The sequence below is a fragment of the Choloepus didactylus genome, chromosome 16, assembly GCF_015220235.1.
Source record: "Choloepus didactylus isolate mChoDid1 chromosome 16, mChoDid1.pri, whole genome shotgun sequence".
Classification (NCBI taxonomy): domain Eukaryota; kingdom Metazoa; phylum Chordata; class Mammalia; order Pilosa; family Megalonychidae; genus Choloepus; species Choloepus didactylus.
In genome coordinates, this window is record NC_051322.1 from 70,511,709 (window position 1) to 70,536,090 (window position 24,382).

General features: G+C 38.1%; 1 protein-coding gene across 1 annotated transcript; it reads left to right on the plus strand.

Annotated features, from left to right (window-relative positions):
- The first annotated feature begins 1,167 nt into the window (after positions 1 to 1,167).
- NAPG (NSF attachment protein gamma) lies at positions 1,168 to 23,887 on the plus strand. Its single transcript, XM_037806033.1, has 12 exons — positions 1,168 to 1,304; positions 4,379 to 4,446; positions 8,431 to 8,515; positions 9,267 to 9,284; positions 9,928 to 9,958; positions 12,009 to 12,118; positions 12,247 to 12,313; positions 12,591 to 12,661; positions 17,770 to 17,848; positions 19,762 to 19,841; positions 20,372 to 20,501; positions 21,593 to 23,887. The coding sequence occupies exons 1-12, from the start codon at positions 1,249 to 1,251 to the stop codon at positions 21,734 to 21,736; spliced, it is 939 nt and encodes a 312-aa protein (XP_037661961.1). The 5' UTR covers positions 1,168 to 1,248; the 3' UTR covers positions 21,737 to 23,887.
- The last annotated feature ends 495 nt before the right edge of the window (positions 23,888 to 24,382 follow it).

Consider the following 24,382-nt stretch of genomic DNA (forward strand, 5'->3'; position numbering starts at 1 on the left):
TTTCTATGAAACAAAAAGTGAGAGTTGGCAGACAGGCAGGGACATTGTGTTGGGAGTTTTAAGGAGAAGGAAGATGTGAAAAAGCTATCTGAGTGAGTGGATGAGTGATTTCACCAGCACGGAGGGTCTGCTCCATGTTTCTGATCGTTAAAATGAGTGATGCTAGCATGCTTGCTTGTTTCCCCCCAGCCAAACCCACTTGCTCAAGAGTAGTCCCAGAGTAGGTGGAGAGTTGGGGGTTCCTAGGCTAGAATAAAGAGGGAGATGCGACCAAGGAAGCTGAGGGTATATGTAAGAGAGTGGCTAAACTGATGGACAAAGCCGGGTAAGGCAGGAAGTGCAAACAAGAGCAGAGGCGTCAGGAAAAAGTGCAGGTTTCTTTGAAGATGAAGGAGTGAACTGGAATGTAGAGGGTAGAAGGAGCTGCTTGAAATTGACACTGGGGAGGGCATACAGTTATTATTAATCCGTAAGGTCAAGGATTTCATCCTGGGAATGGATGGCTGAGCTGGAATTTATCTCTTAGGAAGTAAGAAACTGAGAGTCCGTATAGGTATTCCAAAAGTCATTGACGTGGATTTTGAAGTCACCGTGAATTGAGCTAACAGAAGAGAATTGAGCCAATGATATGACTATTATTTCTACTAGACCGCTGCAATCGATCGTATAACTCCTGATCTTTTCATTCCGAGCACTTATCACAGCTTTTATTAATCGAGGGATTATTTGACAGTCATCAGGGCTTACAGGGTGTTTTATTCTCCCTTGCGTACCCTGGGAACAGCATATGGACAGATAATTGGTCAAAAGGCAGAATGAAGAAAGGAACACTACTCTAGCTGTGGTACAGGGAAATCTTGGACGTACTTAAAGCACAATGCTAGTTAACTGTACAAGGGGGAGCAAGGCCCCACGACGGCGGGGATTTCTCTCTGAGACATTCTCTACAACAGGGCCCAGCGAATACCTGTGGGACCAACCAAAGAGCAGACAAGTTACCGTCCCCGCGCGAACACCTCCCCCTCTGCGCCTGCGCAGGAGGCGGTCCGCCCAGGGGTTCTGTGCGCCTGCGCGTCGCCGCCCGAAGCCTCGCCCCTGCCGGGCTCCCGCCGCGGAGGCGCAGAAGTAGTTTGAGCCCTCTGCGCCTCGGTAGCCTGCTTGGCGCTGCGCGCTCCCGCTTCCTCCTGCGCGTTTCCACGCCCACTCGGTGGGGTTCCGTCAGGGCGCGTCATCGGTCCCCCTGTGGAAATGGCCGCGCAAAAGATAAACGAGGGGCTGGAGCACCTGGCCAAAGCCGAGAAATAGTGAGAGAGTCCTCTGCGGTGCCGGGGGTGGGCGGGCCTTAGGCGGGGCTGAGAGGCGAGTGGTGCGGGGCTGCGGGATCCCGGGTCCAGGCGGGCTCCTCGGCGAGCCCCTGCCGCGGGGTCCCTGGAGCTGGGGAGCGCGGGTCATCCGCCCTCTTTGTCGGGTGCCCGGTGGGAAGGGGCCTCCAGGGCTTGCCTCGCTGCTCTTTCTCCAAAAGGCCTTCTCGACCCTGGCACCCTAAACCCAATGCTTCGTTGCGGTGAGGACGGTCTTGGGCATCGTGGGGTGTTGAGCAGCGTCCCTGGCCTCTACCCACTAGATGCCAGTAGCGCTCCCCCTCCCAGTTTGTGACAACCAGGAATGTCCCCTGGGGGACAGAATGCCCTGTGTGTTGGGGGAGGGGCCATAGATTTACCCTGCAGTTCCGCGGTGAGCCCTTGTCATTTCCCACCAGACTGCACCCGGGCCAAGACCCAGGCCTCCGTAGGCCTTTCGTGTGTTCTGCGGGCTGCTGGTAGGCGCCCAACAAATGTTTGTGGAACTGACCTGATTTTTTTAAATTATTCCTTTGAACTAACCCCCTTCTCCCACCCCTCAGTAAGTTTAGGTGTGCGTCGCTCCACCGGCTTTTTAGGTGGCAATTAGAGGTAATGGAAAGTCTGCCTTGTGCTGTGCTGGCTGCTTCCCATGCATAGTGTGAGATCTTCACCGATTTCCAAAAAGGTATTCTCAGTAGGTGAGGGGCTGGGGCTCCTGTGCAGGTGCTGCCCACAACAACCGCATTTCCTAGTGAGAGCAAACCCCAAAGTACAGTTAGAGGAGTGTGTAAGGGACCATAGTAAAGATGTGGTAAATGTGCTTTGGTAACACAGAAGGAGTTTATTCTGTCTCGGGAAATTTAGGAAGGTTTCACAGAGATGATTTCAGAGCTAGTTCTGAAAACCAAGAAATGTTTTAGGTGGAGGGAAAATCCTGCCAGGGGGATTCTACAGATAGGATGCAGTATGTTCTCAGGCTAAAAATGCACTCAGGGCACAGCGCCTGTAGTTGGAGTGCCAGGAGCTGAACCAGGGTGGAGAGGAGTTGTTGCTTTGTACCAGCCATCAGGTATACGAGGGGACACAAAAGTGGTTCCTTCCTCAAGAGTGTGGAGTTTTCAGGAGAGCAGTTAAATAAATGGATGAGTGAAAATAAGGTATTAAGTGCTAGAAGGATACAGTGGATATAGTGCAGATACGCAGAAAGGACAAGAGAATTTCCCTGGGGTGGAGGGAATGGAAGAGGAGGGCAGACAGGCAAGGTGACTGTCCTACAGGGTGCTTGAGACTGGTCAGTGGCTGTTAACCTTGATTTTGTTGAAAACTGAGAGGTGATGAGGGCCTGAGTTAAATAATGGTAAAAGGGCCAGGATGGGGCAGCATTTACCAAAAATAGGACTGACCAGTTTGGTTACTTGATTGGATATGGAGGAAAAGGATTGACTCCTAGGTTTCTGTCATGAGAGATGGAGTGGAGGGGGAGGTCTTCAAACAGAGGGGATACAGGAATTACATGACTGGGACAAGGGGGAGCACGCAGGTGTTAGATTCAGGCTGGAATGTGCTGGGTCTGAAGTGCCTCTGGACAGGGGTAATGGGCCAGGAGTGTAGGAGAGATTTGGTTTTTCTCTGTTTTCTAATGTTGATATAGTTCGGTATTGCCAACTAATTTTGTAATCAATCCCCCCCAAACAGATGATTGGTTTTGCTGTTTTCTTCTGTCCTGTAGAAATTGATCAAACAGTGGGCGTCAACATTAATAAGGACAGAATTTCCCTACTGACTCTGGACTGAGTCAAAAGTGCTAAAGGTGTAGAATTAGACCTGAATTTATTAGAGTGCCTTCTCTCCTCCGATAGCAGTGCTCAGTTTATTCGGGATGATTTGCTTTATTTTAAAATCCCTGGCTCTTTCCATGGATAGTACATTAGATGTAATTTAATGATTGTATCTTGTTTTGGTTGGGATTTAAAACATTATGTTAATATACAAAATGTAATGAGAGCTTTGGGATAGGGGTAGAGGGTTAGTATTTTGCTTTTGTGTATTTCCTCAATTTTGTGGACTAGAATAGACATATACTGCAATTTAAGGATTTTATTTTTCTGAGCAATTAAATTCTTGATAAGCTTTAAAAATTGCTTACAAATTTGGATTTTGTAACATTAGATTTAATTGGCAAAAAATGTTACTTACAGCTGTCAAAAATGAAATGCACTTTAGAGGGCTCTCAGGGATCCCTCATCTCTAGGTTAAGTTGCTCCCCTGATTTCTTTGGAACTAACAGTGTCATATGTAATCAGACTTTCATTAATTGAATTGAAATTTATAATTTAAGATGATGTTTGTTTAGCAATTCTTAGGCACGCCCAAGTTGGAGAGTCATTGAGGTAAATTTTAAGTCTGAAGTTCGCTTTAAAATGAGGAAAGAAATAGGAAAGTAAGATAAGGACTTTGAATTGGTTGTCCTTTGGCTGAGCATCTAAGAAGCGGTGGTTTCCCTTGGGGTTCTCAGCCTTTTGTGCTGCCCCCCTCTGTCGTTCCTCTGAATATTTGTCCTCCTCCTTCTTTCTGTTTTCTGACCTGTGCCCATGGTGCGGCCTGTGTGATGACTCACCGATTCTCTCCTGAATTCACCTGCTGCTTCCCGCTGTACTTTAGAGGCTCTCCGGCTTTAATGCGCATCAGGGCTTGTTAAACAGCGTGCTGTGTCCTGGCCCAGAGTTTCTGCTTCCTCAGGTCTGGGACAGGTCTGGGACGGGCTCGACAATTTGCGTTTGTAACAAGCTCCCAGGTGATGCTGATGCTGCGCTGCTTGGATGTTACACAGACACTTCAAAGAGGAAAGCCATTTCTGTGTTGGGGGAGGGAAGTATTTAATTATAAATAAGCCCGGATGGAGGTGGGCTAGATGGGGAGTTTGTGCCTCATGGCTTTTTTTTTTTTTTAATGACCTACATGGCCATTGCAAGCATGATTCTGACTTATAAATGTGAATGGCAGCTTATAGTAAGTGTGTTTTCCTTTTATTATAGCCTAAAAACTGGTTTTTTAAAATGGAAGCCGGATTATGACAGTGCTGCTTCTGAATATGGAAAAGCAGGTATGTGTGACCAAATGCATGTCACTTCAATGCATAATCTTAAAATAGTCTAATAATTTAATTTCATCTCAGTGTAATACTTATTCTTAATACTTCCTGTAAGGTTATAATAGTAAAAACAATAACAAGAATGCATGAGCCCTTGCATTTTTTCCGCTTCTTATTTTCAGGTGTGTTGAAGGCTGAGTTGGCGATCCTATTACCTCTCTTTCATGACAGCAGATGTGGGGTAGGGTTGGTGGTATGCAGATGCAAGCTCCTAGTATTTTATGTGTGTATGTGAGTATGTGTCAATTAGTGTGTTAGTGTTTCTTGAATCTCAGTCAGTTGCATGCTACTTCAATGAGTTTTGCCATAATCTTCTAGTCTTCCTATTGTTGAATAAACATTTTTCTTTAACTTTTTTTTTTAACTTAGCCTCATCTTCAGCAATATTGTCTGCAAAATCATAAGCTTGTTTAGCATGTTATTTATTTCTTTTTTTATGAGCCTTACTGAGACAGATATACTGATAAACGTTTATGAAATGTTAAGCTATATATTTTAATATATTTATTCATATATAAGAAATAAACACTCTGAAATATGTAAAAGACATGGAATTTACTAAAAATTAGCATTTTAAATTATGGAATGATAGCTTTCAGCATATCTGCAATCGTTTTGGCTATAAAGCATAACACAATTTTGAAGTACCCTAAACACATTTTGCAGTTATGTTTCATCTATAGGCTTGGTTTTATTTGTTAGCTAGTATAGATATCATCTGGGTAAAGTACTTTGGGGCAAACTTTAGTTTTGATATATCAGCAAAGGGAAAAACACATCAGGTGGAATTGAACTAATAAGTGTAATATAGAATGTATTATACTATATATTCTATAATAATTATTATTATATTCTTTATTATACTATTATTCAGTATTATTCTATAATAATACAGAGTATTTTCTAGATAATAAATTACAACAAACAAGTCTTTAATACTTAATTTGAATCTTGAGTAAATTCTCTGTTACATTCTGAAGATTGTATCTCCTATTTAAAAGGGAAATTATTAAAAATTCAAGTTTTATATTGATTTTATGGATTCCTTGTATAAGACACTTTTGTAATTGGCGGGCACAACGTTTTGCAAGGCTCCTTGATGAGGGAAATAGAACACTTTTTTTTGTATGCTTCTGAGACCATGAACTGCTTTCAAAAATCAAAACATTCCATGTCCAGTTTTCCCATTAAAGCATCCTGTTTATTTTCTTTAAGGGGTTATGCAAAATAATTTAATCAATGCAATAATTTTTTAAATGTGATTTTATTAAGATACATTCACACGCCATATAATCCATCCAAAGTATACAATCAGTGGCTCATAGTGTCATGTGATTGTGTATTCATCACTATAATCAATTTTAGAACATTCCCATTACTCCCCTCAAAAAACAATAAAAATTAAAAAAAAAAAACAGAAAAATAAAAAAGAACACCCAAAGCCTCCCATTCCCCTTTTCCCCCCTATTATTTATATGTAATATTGTTATTTTATTACTCATTTGCCCAGACACTGGATCTAGGGAGTTGTCAGTCACAAGATTTTCAGAATCACACAGTCACATGATAAAAGCTATATAATCATCATCGAGAATCAAGGCTACTGCATTACAGTTCAACAGTTTCAGGTATTTCCTTGTAGCTATTCGAATACACTAGAAACTAAAAAGGAGTGTCTATATAATACATAAAAATAATCTCCAGAATAACCTCTCGATTCTATTTGAAATCTCTTAGCCCCTGAAACTTTATTTTATGTCATTTCTCTTCCCCCTTTTGGTCAGGAAGACTTTCTCAATCCCATGATGCCAGGGCCAGGCTCATCCCCAGGAGTCATGTCCCACGTTATGAGGGAAACTTACACCCCTGAGAGTCATGTCAGCAGAGGGTAGTGAGTTAATTGGCAGAGTTGGCTTAGAGATACTGGCCACATCTGAGCAACAAAAGAGATTCGCTGGGGGTGACTCTTAGGCATAGTTGTAAGTAGGCTTAGCTTCGCCATTCGAGAGATAAGTTTCTTAAGGGCAAGCCTCCAGGTTGAGGGCTTGGCTTATTAAATTGGGAGCCGCTATTGCCTAAGAGAATAGCAGGAATTCCCCAGGTGGGGAAGTTTAATAGTTCCACATTTTTCCCCAGTCCCTCAAGGGGACTTTGCAAATACTTTATTTTCTGCCCCAAATACTCTGGAATGTATTGGGGTTTCATCTTAACCTGTACAGAATAATAAGATCTCATTTTCCATTCTAGGTTCCATGTAATTACATTGTTCAAATAAACTGACTAGACAGGTTAAATTAGATAGTGTGCTACAGAAAATTTAAATTTTGTACCAAATAAACCTCTTTTCCTTTGGTCTCACACAGAAGTGGGAGTTTTCAAATACAGTCAGTATCATCCATTACCCTGTATTCTGATTTACCTTAGTCCTGACCAAGTCCATTTCATTCATATCTCTAATTGAAGTTTGCTCTCTTTTCCACCTTCTTTAACAGTTACGTATGGAGTAATGCTGACTTGCTGCAGAATGCTAACTCTGAGTCTCAGGTGTCACACAGATACCTAAAGTTCCAGGGCAACTACCCGGTTATACATAAAGAGTGCAACATCTCAGAATTTAGAAATAACAGTTAAAACTCAGGAATAGATGTGACTGCTGTAAGAGCTTACAATCTCGGAACCTTTACAATAAGCCTTCCCCTGATAACCTCTGCTCTCAGATTCAATTCTCAGTATTTGCTTATTATAGTAAGTTTATATTAGTGAGGACTTATAATATTTGTCCCTTCATTTTTGGCTTATTTCACTCAACATAATGTCCTCACAGTTCATTTATCTAGTTGCATGCCTCATGACTTCAGTCCTTCTTTCCGCTGCTCAGTAGTCAGTTGTATGTAACAACGGAATACAATACAATATGAGATATTGTTTAAAAAAGAAAATGAGGAAATCCAGGGATGAGAATTGTTTTAGTATTTTGTTTCTTGTCAACATTTTATTAAGGAGAATTTTGTGAGTGTGTTTTTAAAAAAATGTTCTCTTAAAGCAGTATGATTTCTACTTCTGTCCACTTACTTGTACACAGCTGTGGGTATGTTTTCCAGAAGTTTGAAGCTCATATTTTAGGGCCATTCATAATTATTTTGCTCTGATAATGACACTTGTACAACAGCTAGCAACAGACATCAGCTTTGGACAGGGGGTGGCTTTTTCACAGATACCTCAACGTTGTAAAAGCTTTGTTTGAAAAAATGCATTGTTAAGTTTTTAGATATCTGTTTAAAGATTGTTACAACAAGAAGGGTTTATTTAAAAAATATTTAATGTGTTAATTGGCTTTCAGTTTCTAAGTTATTCAAGAGAGAGAATAAGCTATAACTAACCCTTTAAAGCACTATTTTTATTACTAAATGTAAAACTGGTGAAGTAAACTATTTTATATTATGGCTGAAAGAAGCTACCTATTATTTGGGAGTATTGGTTTAACTGATGCTTTCTTAGTTTCTCAAATTGTAGCTATTGGTGTTAGAATTCCTGATTTTGAGTGGAAGTTGCACTGATCTGTTGCCAAAAGTCAATAACTTAAAAAGAAAAGATCTTTGAAAATATTTCTAAATTATTGATAATCAAAAATTATAATATTACATCACTAACTGTAACAGATTCCACACACTAATGCAAAATGTTAGTAACAGGGAAAACTGTTTGTGGGGGGGGTGGTGATTATATGAGAACTCTACTTTCTGCATAATTTTTCTGTAAACCTACAACTGCTCTAATAATAGAAAAAAGTAAACTAAAAAATAAGAAAATTGCTTTAGGAAAAAGTGTTTTATAGAAACTAAATATTTGTGCACTTGGTGCACATTTTAGTGATGATTCATTTGAGGTTTTTTAATGCTGAAAATAGAAAGTCTATTTATTTTTGTTCTGTTTCAGCTGTTGCTTTTAAAAATGCCAAACAGTTTGAGCAAGCAAAAGATGCCTGCCTGAGAGAAGCTGTTGCACATGAGAATAATAGGGCGTATCTTTTTCAGCTTTAAAAAAGAAATTAAACAATTAGATGATTTTGATGAGAACTAATTATTTTCCCTTATTATAAATTTGCTACATGTGAAATACAGTGCTTTTAAATTAGAAAACTATTAGAAAAATTTTACATTTCTCAACTCCAAAGGAGCATTTAGAATAATGGTAGGTTATAAACTCCATATTGGTTTGCAGAGCTACGTTGATAGAAAACAGCGACTCTTATTTCCTCTTGCTTTTGGGTTTGCTTGATGACGTCTTCATTTGGGATGAAGTGAGGTTAATCTATACATGAGTGCTGAGGAATGAAGAAGGAACAGAGATATTGGAAATGTACAGACTGCTATAGAAATTTTTTTTTAGACATAGTCTTCCTTAGGTATTTCAAATAAGATTTATAAGTAATTTAAAACAATTTTCCTGAGATACTTTAAAATCTGTTGACTAAAAAAAATTTTTATTTTACCTTACTTGTAAATTATAACTAACCTTACTTTTAATTAAACTCTTAGATTAATGCATAATGGAAGTTTTAAATCTGTGAGGTGTTTCACCAGTGATTTTGTTAATTGTATAGTTTTAGGAGACATCAAGAGGCATTAAATTATTTTTCCTTTACCTATTTGTAGGATTTGTCCTTTGGAACTAACTGGGGCTGTGATTTAGTTAGCATTGTCTTTTAAATATTAATCTCTAGAAATTATTTCCTTGTTTTCCTTAATTTTTACTTTATTACATCTATTCAGCCTTTTTCATGCTGCCAAGTAAGTAAATATTCTCCACATTTTTGTATGTTTGCAGATGATATGTTTTAAATATTGCTGCTTTTCCATAGTTCAGTAAATTTTTCCCAGGTTGTAAATTCATAATCATTGAGTTATTCTGTATTTATTTTAATAGAATAGTTATTTCCATTTGGTTCAATTTCCAGCTGACTATTAGAAACTCACTCGCTGCTAACTAAAATATACAGTGTTTAAATTCATTATACTACTTTCAGTACCATTTTCCTTAATGTCTATGATAAAATAAGTAAGTTAGAATCTCTTTTTACCCCTCTTTCTTGATAGTTAATAGGGCCTGTGAAAAAGAAGCAGGAAGCTTTTTCCTGCTTTTGTAGAGATTTGTTTTAATTCTTGGCTTAAGGTTTGTCAGATAGAAAGTTATTTAGATTTTCAGAGCCTTACTTAATTTTGCAAATGCAAAATGAAATCCTTTTTAACTCCTGCATTTGATGTTGTGAAGGAGTTATTGTCCACAAAATAAAAAGAAGAAAAAATGATGTTGTAAGGTAATACAGACTTTCTAAAGGGCCAATTTTAAATAACTTCCTTTACCAGTAGTGGAAAGTTTCTCCTCCCCCTTCTTAATTACAGTCTCATCAGATAAATTATATTCTCTTTGCAGAGCTTATGAACAAGCTGGCATGATGTTGAAGGTCAGTAATTTTTTTGTGTCACAACTGTTCAACAGGTAAAATGAATTAACTACAAGACAATGAAGTAAAATTTATGTTACGTTTGAAAAGTTTCCTTGCTTTAAGGCAAGAGATGCCAAGTTAAGATTTCTGACCTAATTAATGCTGACTGGACTATAGAGTACTCTCTGTGTGTCTTAAGATAGAAAAGTTTGAAAGTGAAATTTAAGAGAATTTATTGGAAAGAAGTGGGAAACAACAGATTCTAGGCACCATAACAAGATAGATGTGTATTCCTAAAAAATGTAGCTTCCCTACTTTTGAGGACATAAGGACATCTTAATGTAGGAAAAGCTTAAAAATGTATACTTTTTAATAACTATGTTATAGAAAGAAGAGAATTTTGCTTGTTTTACAAATATCCGTTGGCAGTGAAAAGAACCATAAGACTTAAACTCTTGCTACTTTAATTTTGATTTTTGAATGGAATATTTGGCTAATGTGCCCGTGCCACTTTTAGTGTTTCTGGTTCTTAAAAGCAGGTTGGGAAGTAATACCGTGTTGTGGTGAGGCCAAAGATGCACTTAAAGACACTAATTCTAAAAGTATGCCAAGGGGTAACTGAAGTAGAAGTCCTTCCTTTCCATTTGTGCATGTGTTCTCTAATATGGTAAAAGCTGTTTTGACTTATTTGTTATAAAGCTTTGTTTTAAGAATCTATACTTTGGTAAAGCTTTTGTTTGTTTTTATTTTTAGTTTCTATGACTTTTATGTTAATGTGCTCATTTTTATAAGTGAATGCTTGCTCATTATAGGGCATTTAGAAAGTACTAGAAAGATTAAAGAAGGTTAGTAATAATTATTAACATGTTTATTTTTTCATGCCTGCCTTTCTTCTTCATACATGCATTTTCCTATACATATACAAAATTGAGTTTATATTCCATTCACAGTAGTGTATCTTGCCGCTTACACTGAACTTTATCATTCAAATTTCTGTAATGCCATTTTTAAAGATACTTCCATAATGTATCTCAAGAATTTTTAATGTTTTCATAGCCTTTGACCCTGGAATTCTAATTCTGTGAATCTCTCCTAAGAAAATAGCAAATATTTATGCATAAGGATGTTTATTTCTTGCAGCATTGTTTATTTAAAAAATGGGAAGTATCTGAATGTTTAATAATAGGAAAATGTTTATGTGAATTATGATGCTTCCTTAATGACAAGCTATTATATAGCCAATGAAATAAAACTTTTCTGACCAAAACATGCAACTGAATTGATATTTGATGACACAAGTCAGGTTATCAGCAGCAATTCCTTAGCAACTTGAATTCGTATTGTAGCCAAAATAGCCGAGGTCTGCCCTGGCCTTCTCTTAGGTTTTCTTAGGTTCCCTGTGTGCTGGGAAGCTCCCTTGTGGCGGCCGTAGTCTTGGGCACCTGTTGCTGATGGGATCGGAATGTACTGTCTTTGTGCAGCTACCAGAGCACGGTCAGCCTCGCAGCGTAAGCCAACCGGTTTATGCCCTGACAGCTGTGCAAAGACCTAGTATTCATCGGAAGCTGTTATTAATTCAGGCATGTTCCATTACTTAAAGTATGTTTAATTTGAGAATTTGAAGGGTACCACTTTGAATGAAGGAAAAATAAACTCAATGGATAGGGGAACAGACTAAGGAAAATGCTTTCCTGGTCTTGTACTTGAATCAGACCCCTTTGGACTGCCTGGGCTGCGTTGGGTATCGTGAGCTGCATGGTTCACATGAATTCTGTGGGCTAGAATTTCTGCTGATCTGACTCCTAAACCTTCATATTCCTCCTCTAAAAAGGCTCAGGAGTAACACTTTGCAGGTGGAGGCAGGAGGGAAGCCGTAGGAACCGGTTGGATCAACTTGATTAGGAGAGCAACCATGTGAAGGCATCTCATTTTAAACATATTGCTATATAACATTTCTTAGTCATTTACATTCCTGAATTGGGGATAAAATAATTGGCTGTCAGATGGTTTGCTCTGTATTTTTAAAGCTTATGCATTTTCTGATCCATGCCATATCCTTTGCCAAAAGGAGATGCAGAAACTTTCAGAAGCTGTTCAGCTGATTGAGAAAGCGAGCATGATGTATCTAGAAAATGGCACTCCCGACACGGCAGCCATGGCATTGGAGCGAGCTGGAAAGTGAGTATATGCAGCTGTTGTTAGAAGCACAAGGCTCTGTGTAGAGGTCATTGTCTTTTTGTTTTAATAAAAGATTGAAAAATGTGTTTTCTATTTCTACAAAAGTCAAATTTTCTTGTCTAATTCAGGCTTATAGAAAATGTAGATCCAGAAAAGGCTGTACAGTTATATCAACAGACAGCTAATGTGTTTGAGGTAAGCTTGAATTTATTTTCTTTAAGTACTCAGAATGTTTGTGAAATTTATAGTATTTAGGAAAACAGATAAATGCAGTGGCTACTTTTAAAAACTTTGTCATACTCACAACTGAGTTCTATTCCTTTTTCTGTTAGAGAATAATGGACTAACTAGCAGCTTCAGTGTTTTTCCCCCTTGATTGAGTTGATTACTTTTTAATAAAATTATTATTGGGTTAAAAACAAGAGATTTCTGCTTAAAGCAGCCAACACTCCCTTTTCTTTGATTCCTCCAGAATGAGGAACGCTTACGACAAGCAGTTGAATTACTAGGAAAAGCCTCAAGGCTGCTAGTGCGAGGACGCAGGTAAGGCTTCTAAAGCTGTGTTCTTATGCTTCCATTACATTTTGGATCCACATTTGGAACATTTGGGAGATAGCTTGTTAATCTTTTCAGTGAAGGCCTTAGGCACGCCAGGCCCCCTAGTAGAAAAATGAACTCTAGTAGACAGTGGGCACATTAAATTAAATATGAAAAGAGACCTGCTATTTTTCTGTGGTTTAGTGTCAGGATTTACCTTACATTGCAATTCACTTTCCTTAGTGAATTGGCTACCAGCATGAGACAACAGTTTTCTGGAGCCGTCATCTGGTTAGATTAAAATGTCTCCCTTAGGAAAATATGTAAATAGGCATTAGTGGCAAGATGCCCTAAATGTCCACCTTTGAAATCGGGGCAGGTTTTTAATAGCCAAATAATGTCATTAAATAGGGTGTTTACTCTTTTTTATCCCTTAAATGAATGACTTAAGGCAAAAATAGCTAGACCTGGAAAGTTAGAATCCTATCGGATTTTCCTTTTGTTTTTTAAGCTTAATGAACAATATCTGTCATTAATAAAGTTTGCCAGATTCTCATTTAATAATTATTTAAGTGAAACACTTTTAGGAAACTGAAGTCTGAAGACTGAAATTTTAATTCAAATTTGTTCATAACTCTCCAGTGACAGAAAAGACCCAAGGTATGTTTTGTTAAGAATTTAAGAATAAATGACTGAAGAAGAATCTATTGATCCCTTACTGAAGCTGAATTAAATTTTTTCTTCATGAACTGCAGATTGTTAAAATTCTAAACATATGGTTTGGAAAGATTTAGAGTAGCAGTATACTAAGTCTAGTGTTGAAAACTATTAAACATTCTCATCTAGATGTACTACTTTATTTATAGGACCTTCTTTCATTGATTATTTTTGTTGTTGTTGGTCTGAATGGAACAACAGTTTTATTTTGTTTTTAAATGAGGACTTCCATGTTAAAGCATGAGGCAAAATTTCATTTATAAATCATTACTTTTATTCATCTTAATAATCATGGCCTCCCAGAAAACAAAAGGACTGAAATGCTAACACTGGCAATTCCCAGCTTATAAATGGTGATCTAAAAGTTTTGTTTAGTTTCTGATGATGTTTCCCATAGAGACAAGCTGTGCATAGTGATGGCTCCCAGGCTGTTGCAAAATAACTGAACTCGAAAGTATTACCTGGGTTCAACTCTGTGAGCAGGCCCTGCAGTACAGAAACAGGGAATAGTGCATTTACTATTCTATTACAGGCAGATAATAGGCAGATTTTGCCATTCTTTTACCTCTTTTCTCATCCATTCCCACTTCCCAGTGGTCCTCCAACCCCACCCCAAGTTCCCAGGTGGTAATTTTATTCTTTGCTCAAATAACATAAGATATGGCATGAAATATTAAATTAGTTTTATTTAGTTAATACTTATATTTTTACATTAATACGAGACTGATCTAACCCTCATTTAACAATAGTTTAGTTTATATATTAGTATTGTAAAACTAAACCAAGTATTTGATATATTTATATTAGTCTCATGCTTTTCCTTTATTTCTGGAGAACCATAATTCAGAAGTGATTCAGAATTTCAATTAGGTGGCATCTGGGATAACCTTAAAGTTAGTACTTTACAGTACCCTGCTTACTCTTAGGAAAGGTCTTTTGACAAGTTGATCATGGCTTATAGCTAAGATTTGAATCCCGGTTTCTTCTAGAGAAGATTTGAGGATCTGAGCAGATGGGCATGCTATGTGGTTGACTGTCACTGAACCCAAATCCCGAGCACCTTCCCAGAGTTTTGCTATGGCTCCGAACAAGAAGGAGAATCTTATTTCCTTCTTATTTAAAGTCCCCATTCTGGACTTAAAAAAAGACTTCCTTAGCAATGGAAAAGAACTTCTTCCCCACAAATCAGTCCAGACCTTCACTAGATTCCAAATGCAGAAAGGGCTATGGGAATGTATGGTGGAGGGGATGGATGTACTAGTTGAAGATAATCATTAGTTCTATCTTGGGTAAGTGTATACTATGCTGTTAATAACTGGTTTATCATGTCATCATATTCCATAGTTTGGAATGTGATGAAAGGCTGAAAAGTTTTGTAGGTAGTTGAAAATGTATTCTGGAGTTGAGGAGATGGTTGGGGCCAGAAGAAGAGGATGAAGTTGAGTGTCCTTTGAAAGCTTGGGCATGAATGAGGTCCTATGGTAGTTTCCTTTCATATGTGCTGTTCCAATTTGCTAATGCTGCCGGAATGCAAAACACCAGAAATGGACTGGTTTTTATAAAGGGGGTTTATTTGGTTACGAAGTTACGGTCTTAAGGCCATAAAATGTCCAAGGTAAGACATCAACAATAGGGTACCTTCACTGGAAAAAGGCCATTGGCATCTGGAAAACCTCTGTTAGCTGGGAAGCACGTGGCTTGCGTCTGCTTGCTCCCAGGTTGCGTTTCAAAATGGCATTTTCTCCAAAGTGTCAGCTTTCAGCGGCCGTCTTCAAAATGTCTCTGTAAGCTGCAGCTCTAAAATGTCACTCCTAACAGGCTCTAAGTTCCTTCTGTTTGTCAGCTTGTTTATATGGCTCTGGTGACTTAATTCAGACCCACCCTAAATGGGTGGGGTAACACCTCCATGGAAATTATCCAAAGTCTCGCCCACAGTTGATTGAGTCACATCTCCATGGACACAATCAATCAATAGGTTCCAACCTAATCAAGGCTAATACAGTCTGCCTCCACAAGATTGCATCAAAGATAATGGTGTTTTGGGGGCCATAATACATCCAAACCGGCACATGCACAAAATTGATAGGAGCTTTGCATTTTGTTTTATTTGAGTCTTATTCTTTTTTTGAACTCCAGAAAGATTATTTTCTTTTCAGCAAAACTAGATACATTTGATTTTGTTAGGAATATTTAAATTAATGGGAAAGTCAAAGTCATCCATGTTTCATTACAACGAATAATTTCCTAGATACATTTGAAAATACGTATCAGCTTTACATGCCAGTTTTTTGAACTTTTAACAAAGTTGATTGACTATTTTAACCACAAGTCCATATAAAGGCACAGTACTTCTTTTGAATGGCTATTTGCTAGGTAGATATTAGCACATGGAAATGCTCTTCTTATGCCATAGGAATGAATAATTCACGTGTGGCGGATATAACTTTTACAGTTAAATATATTCAAAGTTTAAAATACTGAGATTCCTCTTAGAATGGTATAATCTGGGCATTACTTTCACAGAATCTGATTTAATTTATTGTATAAGCCTCCATTGTTAGCTCATGGTCACAGTTACAGATGATACAGATACATGTCAGTTTCTGCTTCTGTGTAACAAATTACCACAAAGCTAGCCACCTAAAGCAGTACCTATTTGTTAGCTTACAGTTTCTTTAGGTCAGAAGTCTGGGCACAGTGTAGCTGGGCTCTCTGCTCAGGGTCTTACCAGGAGGAAATCAAGTTGTCTCAGGGCCAGATCTTATTTGTGGCTCAGGGGCCTCTTCCGGGCTCTCTGATTGTTGGCAGAATTCATTTCCTGAGCTGTGTGACTGAGGTCCCATTTTCTTGCTGGCTGTCTCAGGGACCACCCTCAATGCCTTTAAGCCACCAGCACTTCCTTGCCTTGTAGCCCCTGTTGGCAGTTTGCAACATGGTAGTTTGCCTCTTTTTCAGGGTCAGCAGGAATGCATCTCTAACTTCTGAGTGCTCCAACTGCAGGAAGGCCCAGTCCCTTGTAAGGGCACACCTGATTAGGTCAGGCCTTTCAATTAACTCACAGTCAGCTGATTGGTAATCTAATGCCAGGAGCGATATCAGTCATATTCAAAGGTTGTGCCCACCCTTACAGCCAGATTATATCGTGAGTGTATACAGGGATGGGTATCTTGGAGGCCGTCTTAGAATTCTGCTGTCATACCAACTTACAAACTGACTTTGTTCCAAAAATTTTTTGAGTTGCTCCTGGAAATTGAGAATGCATTTCCCTAATGAGTGTTAATGTTATGAGGCACTAGTTTGCCAGAGCAACCCACAAAAATTCAGTTTAACCCACAATTTAAAGAGCAATATTACCATAACCAAACCACTGTCTGTGTTTATATGCACATATTTTTTTAAAGGTAACTGTTCACATGCATAAAAATAGAATATACAATATAATATTTAAAAATTTTTAATTTGGGTGACAGCAACACCTCTTTCTCCTGTGTGTTCCTAACTGCGTTCAGACTACTTGCCCTTTTCAAATGTTGGGATGTTGAACTTCCAGTGCCAAGCCACTGATAGTTGCTAACCATGGCCTCATTGGGCTGAGAGAAATGGGTGAAGACTGCACAAGTCATCCATTCAGGAGTTAAGGGCCCATAAGGATGTCCTAGAATTAGGAGTATAATAGAATTTAAGGACATGAGGATCTGATTAGGCTATGGTGGAATTAGGGCAGGGGGTGTTGAGAAATGGGAAGGAAGGAGCTTGCGGGGACATTTTTGGTGATTTCTTTCCTCTCTTTCCTCTTTATTCTGCCATCTGGGTGGAATGGAAGAAAGGGAAAGTGTGTGAAAGAGGATTTAAATAAAAAAGGAATTTTGAAGATTAAAGGCGGTAGGAAGGACTTTTTCCCTAGCCCTCTAACTTGTTTTCCCTCCATGTTATCTTTTAGATTCCATGAATTTAGGGAAAACCAAGGCAGGAGTAGACTGTGCAACGATGAGTGCAGAAATGGAGGACAAGAATTCTTCAGCATGGAGACAGTGCTCTTGGCCATCCAGAGATGGCCTTGCCATTGGAATAATTAAACTGAGGATTGTCTCTAATACAAAGCAGTTTGCTGAATTTGATAGACACTGATTAATGGATGATCCTAGCCAAACTTAAAATTCCCCACTTGAAGTAACCCATCCTTGGGTTCTTTTGCTTTGTCAGCTTGAGGCTTAAAAGGGAAAAGACAAGTCAGATAAATGGAGCTAATGGCAGCATCAATTACAGAGCACTTGCTAAAATATTTGCTGTCTTCTTTCTTTTTCTAAAATCTGTAATATCAAATACATTACCAAGGTGACCACTGCTATAAGTCCTTTAGATCTGCCTTGTTTTATGTGTCTTTGTTTTATTTTTAGGTTTGATGAGGCGGCACTCTCTATTCAGAAAGAAAAAAATATTTATAAGGAAATTGAGAATTATCCAACGTGTTATAAGGTATTCTTTGAAAGTGCCCATTTTTGGCTTTACGTTACATAATTTTTCATATTGGAGTAAATTAGATACCTAGGAGGATTCTATGGATATTTTTATGTTTTTGTTAAATAATACTTCATGGGCGTCTATTTCTGGCCAAGATGGAATAAGTCCACTGCAGTACGTATCTCCTATTTATTATGATTACAACTTTGGGACAAAATACAAAAAGCAACTGTCTGAGAACTCTGAAAAGTAAGTAAAAGCAGGTGAACTGTGGAAGGGAGTAACTACTTGGAGAAGCAACCAGTATGGGGGTGAGTTCCCCAGGTTTCTTACCTCTCTTGCAACATTGCCCTGAGCTGAGCTCCCAGTCATGGAGTGGGGCAGCAGAGGCTCCAGCAACTGGAACCCCCTCCCAGAGGAACTGGGAAAAGAGGCCTCATTTTTTTCCCTTTGTTCTCTCCTGTTTTTGCTCCAAGGGTGGATCCTAATTGTGGAGGTATAGCTGCAGTAGTGGCACAGGCAGCCCAAACTCCAAAAGAAACCCATCTCTTTGGCCCTAGGAACCAGGAAGCTGAGCCGAAAGAGCAAGGGGAGAATCCTACAAAGGAGAGAGCCGGAAAAGGGAACTCCTTAAGTTTGTGTGTGGGCCCACATAGGTTTGGGTTCACTCCCTAGCTGGGCATGTGTGACAGACCCAAAGTAAGAGTGCAGAATTTTGAAAACTATGATAAGACTGCCCACGCCTCTCACTTGTCCCCACAGGGCTAAATGCCTGGGACAAACCCAAAGCTGCACAGCAAAGGCTGTGAACTACGATTAGAAAGAACCGCTGCCCACCCAAAGTGAGGTAGAACATGCAGGCTGGCCCTCACTAGGGTGACTGCCTGCTAAAACAGAAACACTATTCTGAGGATTACAGTAAAGTCCATACAGTATAGCATTCCCAGCTGTTCCGGATACAACCCCAAATTATTTGACCTACAAAAACTGGGAAAATGTGACTGATTTTCAAGGGAAAAAACAAGAGATGATAAACCTGAGATGATCCAGAAGTTGAAATTACCAGATAAAGACAAAGGAGCTACCTCCATGAGGTAAAGGTAAACACTGTTGAAATAAGTGGAAAGATAGAAACTATAGAAATGAACTAAGAGAGATTTTAGAACTGGAAAATACAGTATCTGAAACAAAAGACTGAATGGGCTTAATCTTGTAATGAAATAAAATACTGGGTGGGCTTAATCTTGTAGTGTAGATGACAGAAGAAAGACTCACTGAACTTGAAAATAGATCAATAGAAGTTATCTTATTTTAAAAACAGAGATGAAAATGATTGAAAAAAACTTTATGAAGAGCTCTTTTGCCAATAAGATGATGTCAGTAATATCCTTGATCTTACTACTGCTTTTGTTGTTGACTTATAAATGGTATTATTTTTGTTATCCCAAGTTTTCATTAATACATCTTTTTCCTAGTGTCTCTTAAAGAATTCCAGAGAATAATTGTAGAGGTATGGGCCCCAACTCTTTTTATTCTCTCATCAAAATTAAACCTATATAGAGATTTAAAAGACATTTTGTTTAAAATGTGATGGTTGTGTTCTAAGGTTTTGTTGCTCAAAGTGTGGCTCTGAGACTAGCAGTATCAGCACTACCTGGGAGCTTGTTAAGAATAGAATCTCAGGCCAGCTAAAGCAATCTTCCTTTTAACAAGATCTCCAGGTGGTTTGTATGCACATTAGAATTTGGGAAGTACTACCCTAGTATATTTTTCCTCAGAGGTCCTGTGGAAGTTACTACAGAATTTATAAATCTCTGTATACAAACCAAGACTCTGAAAGTTAAATTCCAGATGTTTTTAATACTGCCAGGAAATTGACTTAAGCATATAGATATAAATTTGAACCATGATCCCTTCTTTTGTTTTAGAAGACAATTGCTCAAGTTTTAGTCCATCTACACAGAAATGACTATGTGGCTGCAGAAAGATGTGTCCGGGAGAGCTACAGGTAAGGTGTTAGCTGGGTTTCCCTTAACTCATAGTTTTGACATCTCTGAGACTGCTGATTAGATAAGTGTTCCTAGTTATGAAACTTTTTGTTCATAAGTCTTCATAATTATAGAAGCACCTGATTACCTTTCAGCTTTTTTACAGCAGAATTTTTACAAGTTCTGTTTCCTATGTTTTTTCTTGGGGACTTCTATGGGTTGAATGACTATTTTGTTATATATGCCCTCTAAGAAAAAAGATTGAAAGAAAGAAAGAAAAGTTCTCAGATTGTGTGTGCAGGAAGATCAGAATGAGGGTTTTTGTTTGAGGTGTTTTAAAGTAGCAGTCTCAATGCTGACATTTTGGGCTGGGTAATTCTTTGTTGTGGGGACTTCCCTGGGCATTGCAGGATGCTTAGCAGCATCCCTGCCTGTTAATGCTAATTATATACTAATAGCACCCCTTCACTTGTAACAATCAGAAGTATCTCTTTGGGCAGAACCAGTCTTTAGGACACAGGTGACGAGGTGTGACTTGTGCTTACTGTAGCATACCAGGATTCAATGGAAGTGAAGACTGTGCTGCACTTGAACAACTTCTTGAAGGATATGACCAGCAAGACCAAGATCAGGTGTCGGAGGTCTGCAACTCCCCACTTTTCAAGTACATGGACAATGATGTAAGTTGGCTTTTTGGTTGGCTTTCTTAGTTCCTCTTGAAAGGAAGAGGCTCCTAGTGAAATTATTTTTCTCCCATGGACTTGTGAGATTTTCTGCAATCTGCTTTCAGCTCAAGCTACTACTCAAAAAGGAACTTACCACTTACATTGAATTTCACCATAGATTTTGGTTATTTGGATGTTGATCATATGAGTTTACAACTTATCCATGGCACTGTGTTTTCTTTATGCATGTTTTAAAATTCAGCCCCATTTCTTTGCCTTTTCCTACATCTGTTGTTCTATATCAGTTTGTCAAGTTCTCAACTAACCAGTTGTTTAGTTTATTAAGTTTCTTTTGACCTACTATCTGAAAGATGCCCATGACATAGTGGCCTTAGTAATGAATAGGCTTATTGGAATCCCACTTCTGTGACAATTAGCCATGTGCTGCAGGTTGTTAATTGAGTATCTCTAAGCCTCAGTTAATCATCTGTAAAAATAGAGGTTTAAAGAACAGATGCATCAGTGTGTGAGAAACAGCCTCACACAAAATCTTACACAGAGCACAAACCTTGCATATGAGTTTCTATTCTTTCTTAATTCTCTTTTTAGTAGAATTGTGAGCATATTTTGATTGGGTGTTGTGGCATTAGAATCTCACGTTATCAGATCAGTTTAAGATCTTCAATTTTTTTATAATGATGTATATCGAGAAACCATTATTTTTTAATAGATTCTTACATAGGCTTGTGTAAATTTGTATATATTTTGAAATGTGTTGCTGGCTTACGCTCTTCATTTACTGAACAGACCTGTTTCATAGGTATTACAAGTGTACCTTAACAGGTCCAGACAATCTGAGGTTCCTGATGTGCTGTATAACTGATATATTCACTAGCTGTGTACTTGCCACATGTCATGGTAATGTGGTATCTGACAACAAGGCAATGTTGAGTGTTGGAGTTTATTAAAAACTCTAAATGGTAGTATTTGTTTTCATGGGGGTAGGGCACTGGCTGCTGTATTTTTATAGCTAATAGTTGTATTGCGGCATCTCTTACAGGGATTCTGATTATCCAGCTTTTAAGACTCTGTTTTGTCATTGACAGTATGCTAAACTGGGCCTAAGCTTGGTGGTCCCAGGAGGGGGAGTCAAGAAGAAACCACCAGCAAGCCCTCAGGCCAAGCCTGATGGCATCCCCACCGCAGCTGCTGAAGACGAGGACGATGAGTACTCAGGGGGGCTGTGTTAACGTTCTGCTCTGCAAAGGGGAAAAGAAGGCAAAGGGCCCGCCACTTCATGGCTTCGGACCTTGTGTGAGGGTATTTCATAATTCATGGTGGTCACGATTTTGAATTCTGATGAAGACTGTCATTTTTAGTTAATATCTGTATCCACTACCTGTGAAGCCCTTTGTTCTTTCCATGATAACAGCTTTTCTAAGATACCAGGAGGAATTAGCAGAAAATATATTGTCATGTTTTAATACAGTTGATTTTCAGGTTTGTGAGTCAAATTGTAGACAGATCACATTCTAAATAAATGGGGCAATAGGCATAGAAGTTCTTCCTCTTTGAATCTTATTATTAGGGAATTTTCATTTTATTTAATGACTGCTAAAAATTTAGTTTACTGGTTGAAAAAAAACTTAGCATTTTAAAAATGTTTTATTTTGCAAAAGAAATCTGTCCCCTATTTAAATTATTAAATCTTTTCAGGGACGAGATTGGGACAGAAAGATATTTTGAGCCTTACAATGTTATTTTAGCTTAATAAAAGAAGCATTTAAGGACTATCTGTGAGTTGCAAATTTTGAAGGTAGCTTATTAGATTCATTCTCTAAATGCCTTCAGTTCTCTCTATACGTATTTTTCTCATGTAAAAAATCTTTTTCCAAACCCACTTAGTTCTTGACTAAATGGGAGCTGATGAAGACCTCTTCTATGCATTTTAAGAAAGTAGTACTGTTTCTATCAGTCCTGTGTATATACATTTCTTTCCTCCAAAGTAATTTCTTATTCATTTAGAGTTGTAATTATTTGACAGTAGCTAGACATGAGAAATTGCTGGATACTACAAAAATTTAGGTGAAAGAGAAGAATTGTTTTTGAAAGACATATATTTAAAAACACTTGCTGCCTATATTTTAATCCTTTCATTATTTCCTAAAATGTTACTTTTGAAGCATTTCTGGCTTAGGCCCATCTTGTAGTCTATTCACCAGCAGTGTGCATTCTGCAAGCCAGTGCTGTCCAAGGCAGTGTCCTCTTCATTCATGCCCTGTCTCTAGTTCTTCATTGACTCTTCCCTCATTGGAGTAGGTAGTATTTGCTCAGTTTTGCTAGACTTCCTGTAATGCAGATTAGCATTAGTGGTTTTAGTCACAGTTGATTTTGTGACAGAGTTTAGACAGAATAACACCCTCATTTGACAGGTGTGGTTGGGTGGGTGGATTTTTAGCATCTTTATTGAAGATCTGATACAAACACTAATAAATAATGTTTTAATTCCTCAAGTTACTTTCAGAGTTCTGCAGGTGGCAGCTCATTTTCAATAATTATATTGAGATTAACTTTGAAGTGGATTTAAAAATACATTAATATTTCAAAGACCCCCTCATTGCTGCCTGTGTCCTTCAGAGCCAATCAGGAATCTTGAGAGTCTTATATAAGTGCTTGTTGGAGCTAACTGATCCTCGGTTTAAACAGATTTTGGCAGTACTCTAAAGATGCTTTAGAGTCGTTATAGATGCTATTCTTACGACTTCAGAAAAAGTTATCTTAATTTTACTCTTCTTACGTACTGAAAGCTTACAAAAAATCAGGATGATTCTGTGCATTCTGTAGCAAAAGTGCAGCTGAGCCTTGAACAATACAAACGGCTTTATACAAGTGCAGCTTCCCTCACACACACCCTGCCCAACTTTAAGAACGGATATTCCGTGTTCTTAAACTGTGTGGATAGTTCTTTGTTGTCTGGGTTATTATGGGGTGACTCTAGAGCATTTGTTCCTCATTTATTGTATTTTATTTTTCCCCTTACAAAGATCTTTTACCCTGAGATGATAGTCAGAAGAGGAAAACTTGGTGTTAACAACAGGAAAAAATTATTTTTCAGAACTCTAGTGTCATCACTTTACAGACAGTGGAAGTCTGCATGATTATGCTCTGAATCTAAAGTTCAGTGTTCTGTTACATTATAAGAAATCAGTCTACAAAATATATTTAATATATTGAATTTATCTGTACATATGCAGAGTACGGTATTTATATATGGAATCTGTGCTTTATTCTTATTTTTTCCAGTTCTATGATGAGTAGAATATTAAATGTGTTGTTATGAACATGCAGATTATTGCTTCTCTAGGAAGGTAATTACGAAAATAAAAATCTGAAACTATAAATATGATTCTTTTCTCCCGTTTTGCTTGGCTTGTTAATTTCCTTTTTTCCAAGGACACAAGTCTATTAATTATTTATATGATTCCACCACAAGAACAGTATTTTGTCTGTCATCTTCAGTTTTATGCCCTGCTCTTCGGGAGTCAGGTGTGGGAGTTAAAGTATTTGAGCTTTTTAAGATACCAACCATCCATCCAGTTGTTAAACATCCGGTTTTAATACCATGCTGTCTGCTCTCTGGTGAGCTGAAAGACTTTAATACATCTTCCAAGAGAATAATTCTTTCATTGAGTTAAGTGAGGTTAAGACTAAAAAAACTAATGTGAAGTGACATTGTTTTACAGTTATATATAATTAGCACTTTACCAGCTGATTCACTTATATTTAATCAGGTTTTGTTTTTTTTTTTAGTTCTTACTGTGTCTTTCACAGAATGGAAATCAGTAATGAAATTTGATGCCTAGACTTAGTGGAAGCTAGATTAAGACAGAAATAAT

What these genes read in the sequence shown, in the direction of transcription:
- NAPG (XM_037806033.1), top strand. Translation starts at nt 1,249, where the DNA reads ATGGCCGCGCAAAAGATAAACGAGGGGCTGGAGCACCTGGCCAAAGCC. An exon ending in CTGGCCAAAGCCGAGAAATA is followed by an intron (nt 1,305 to 4,378) that starts GTGAGAGAGTCC and finishes CTTTTATTATAG; the next exon opens with CCTAAAAACTGGTTTTTTAA. An exon ending in AGACAGCTAATGTGTTTGAG is followed by an intron (nt 12,314 to 12,590) that starts GTAAGCTTGAAT and finishes TGATTCCTCCAG; the next exon opens with AATGAGGAACGCTTACGACA.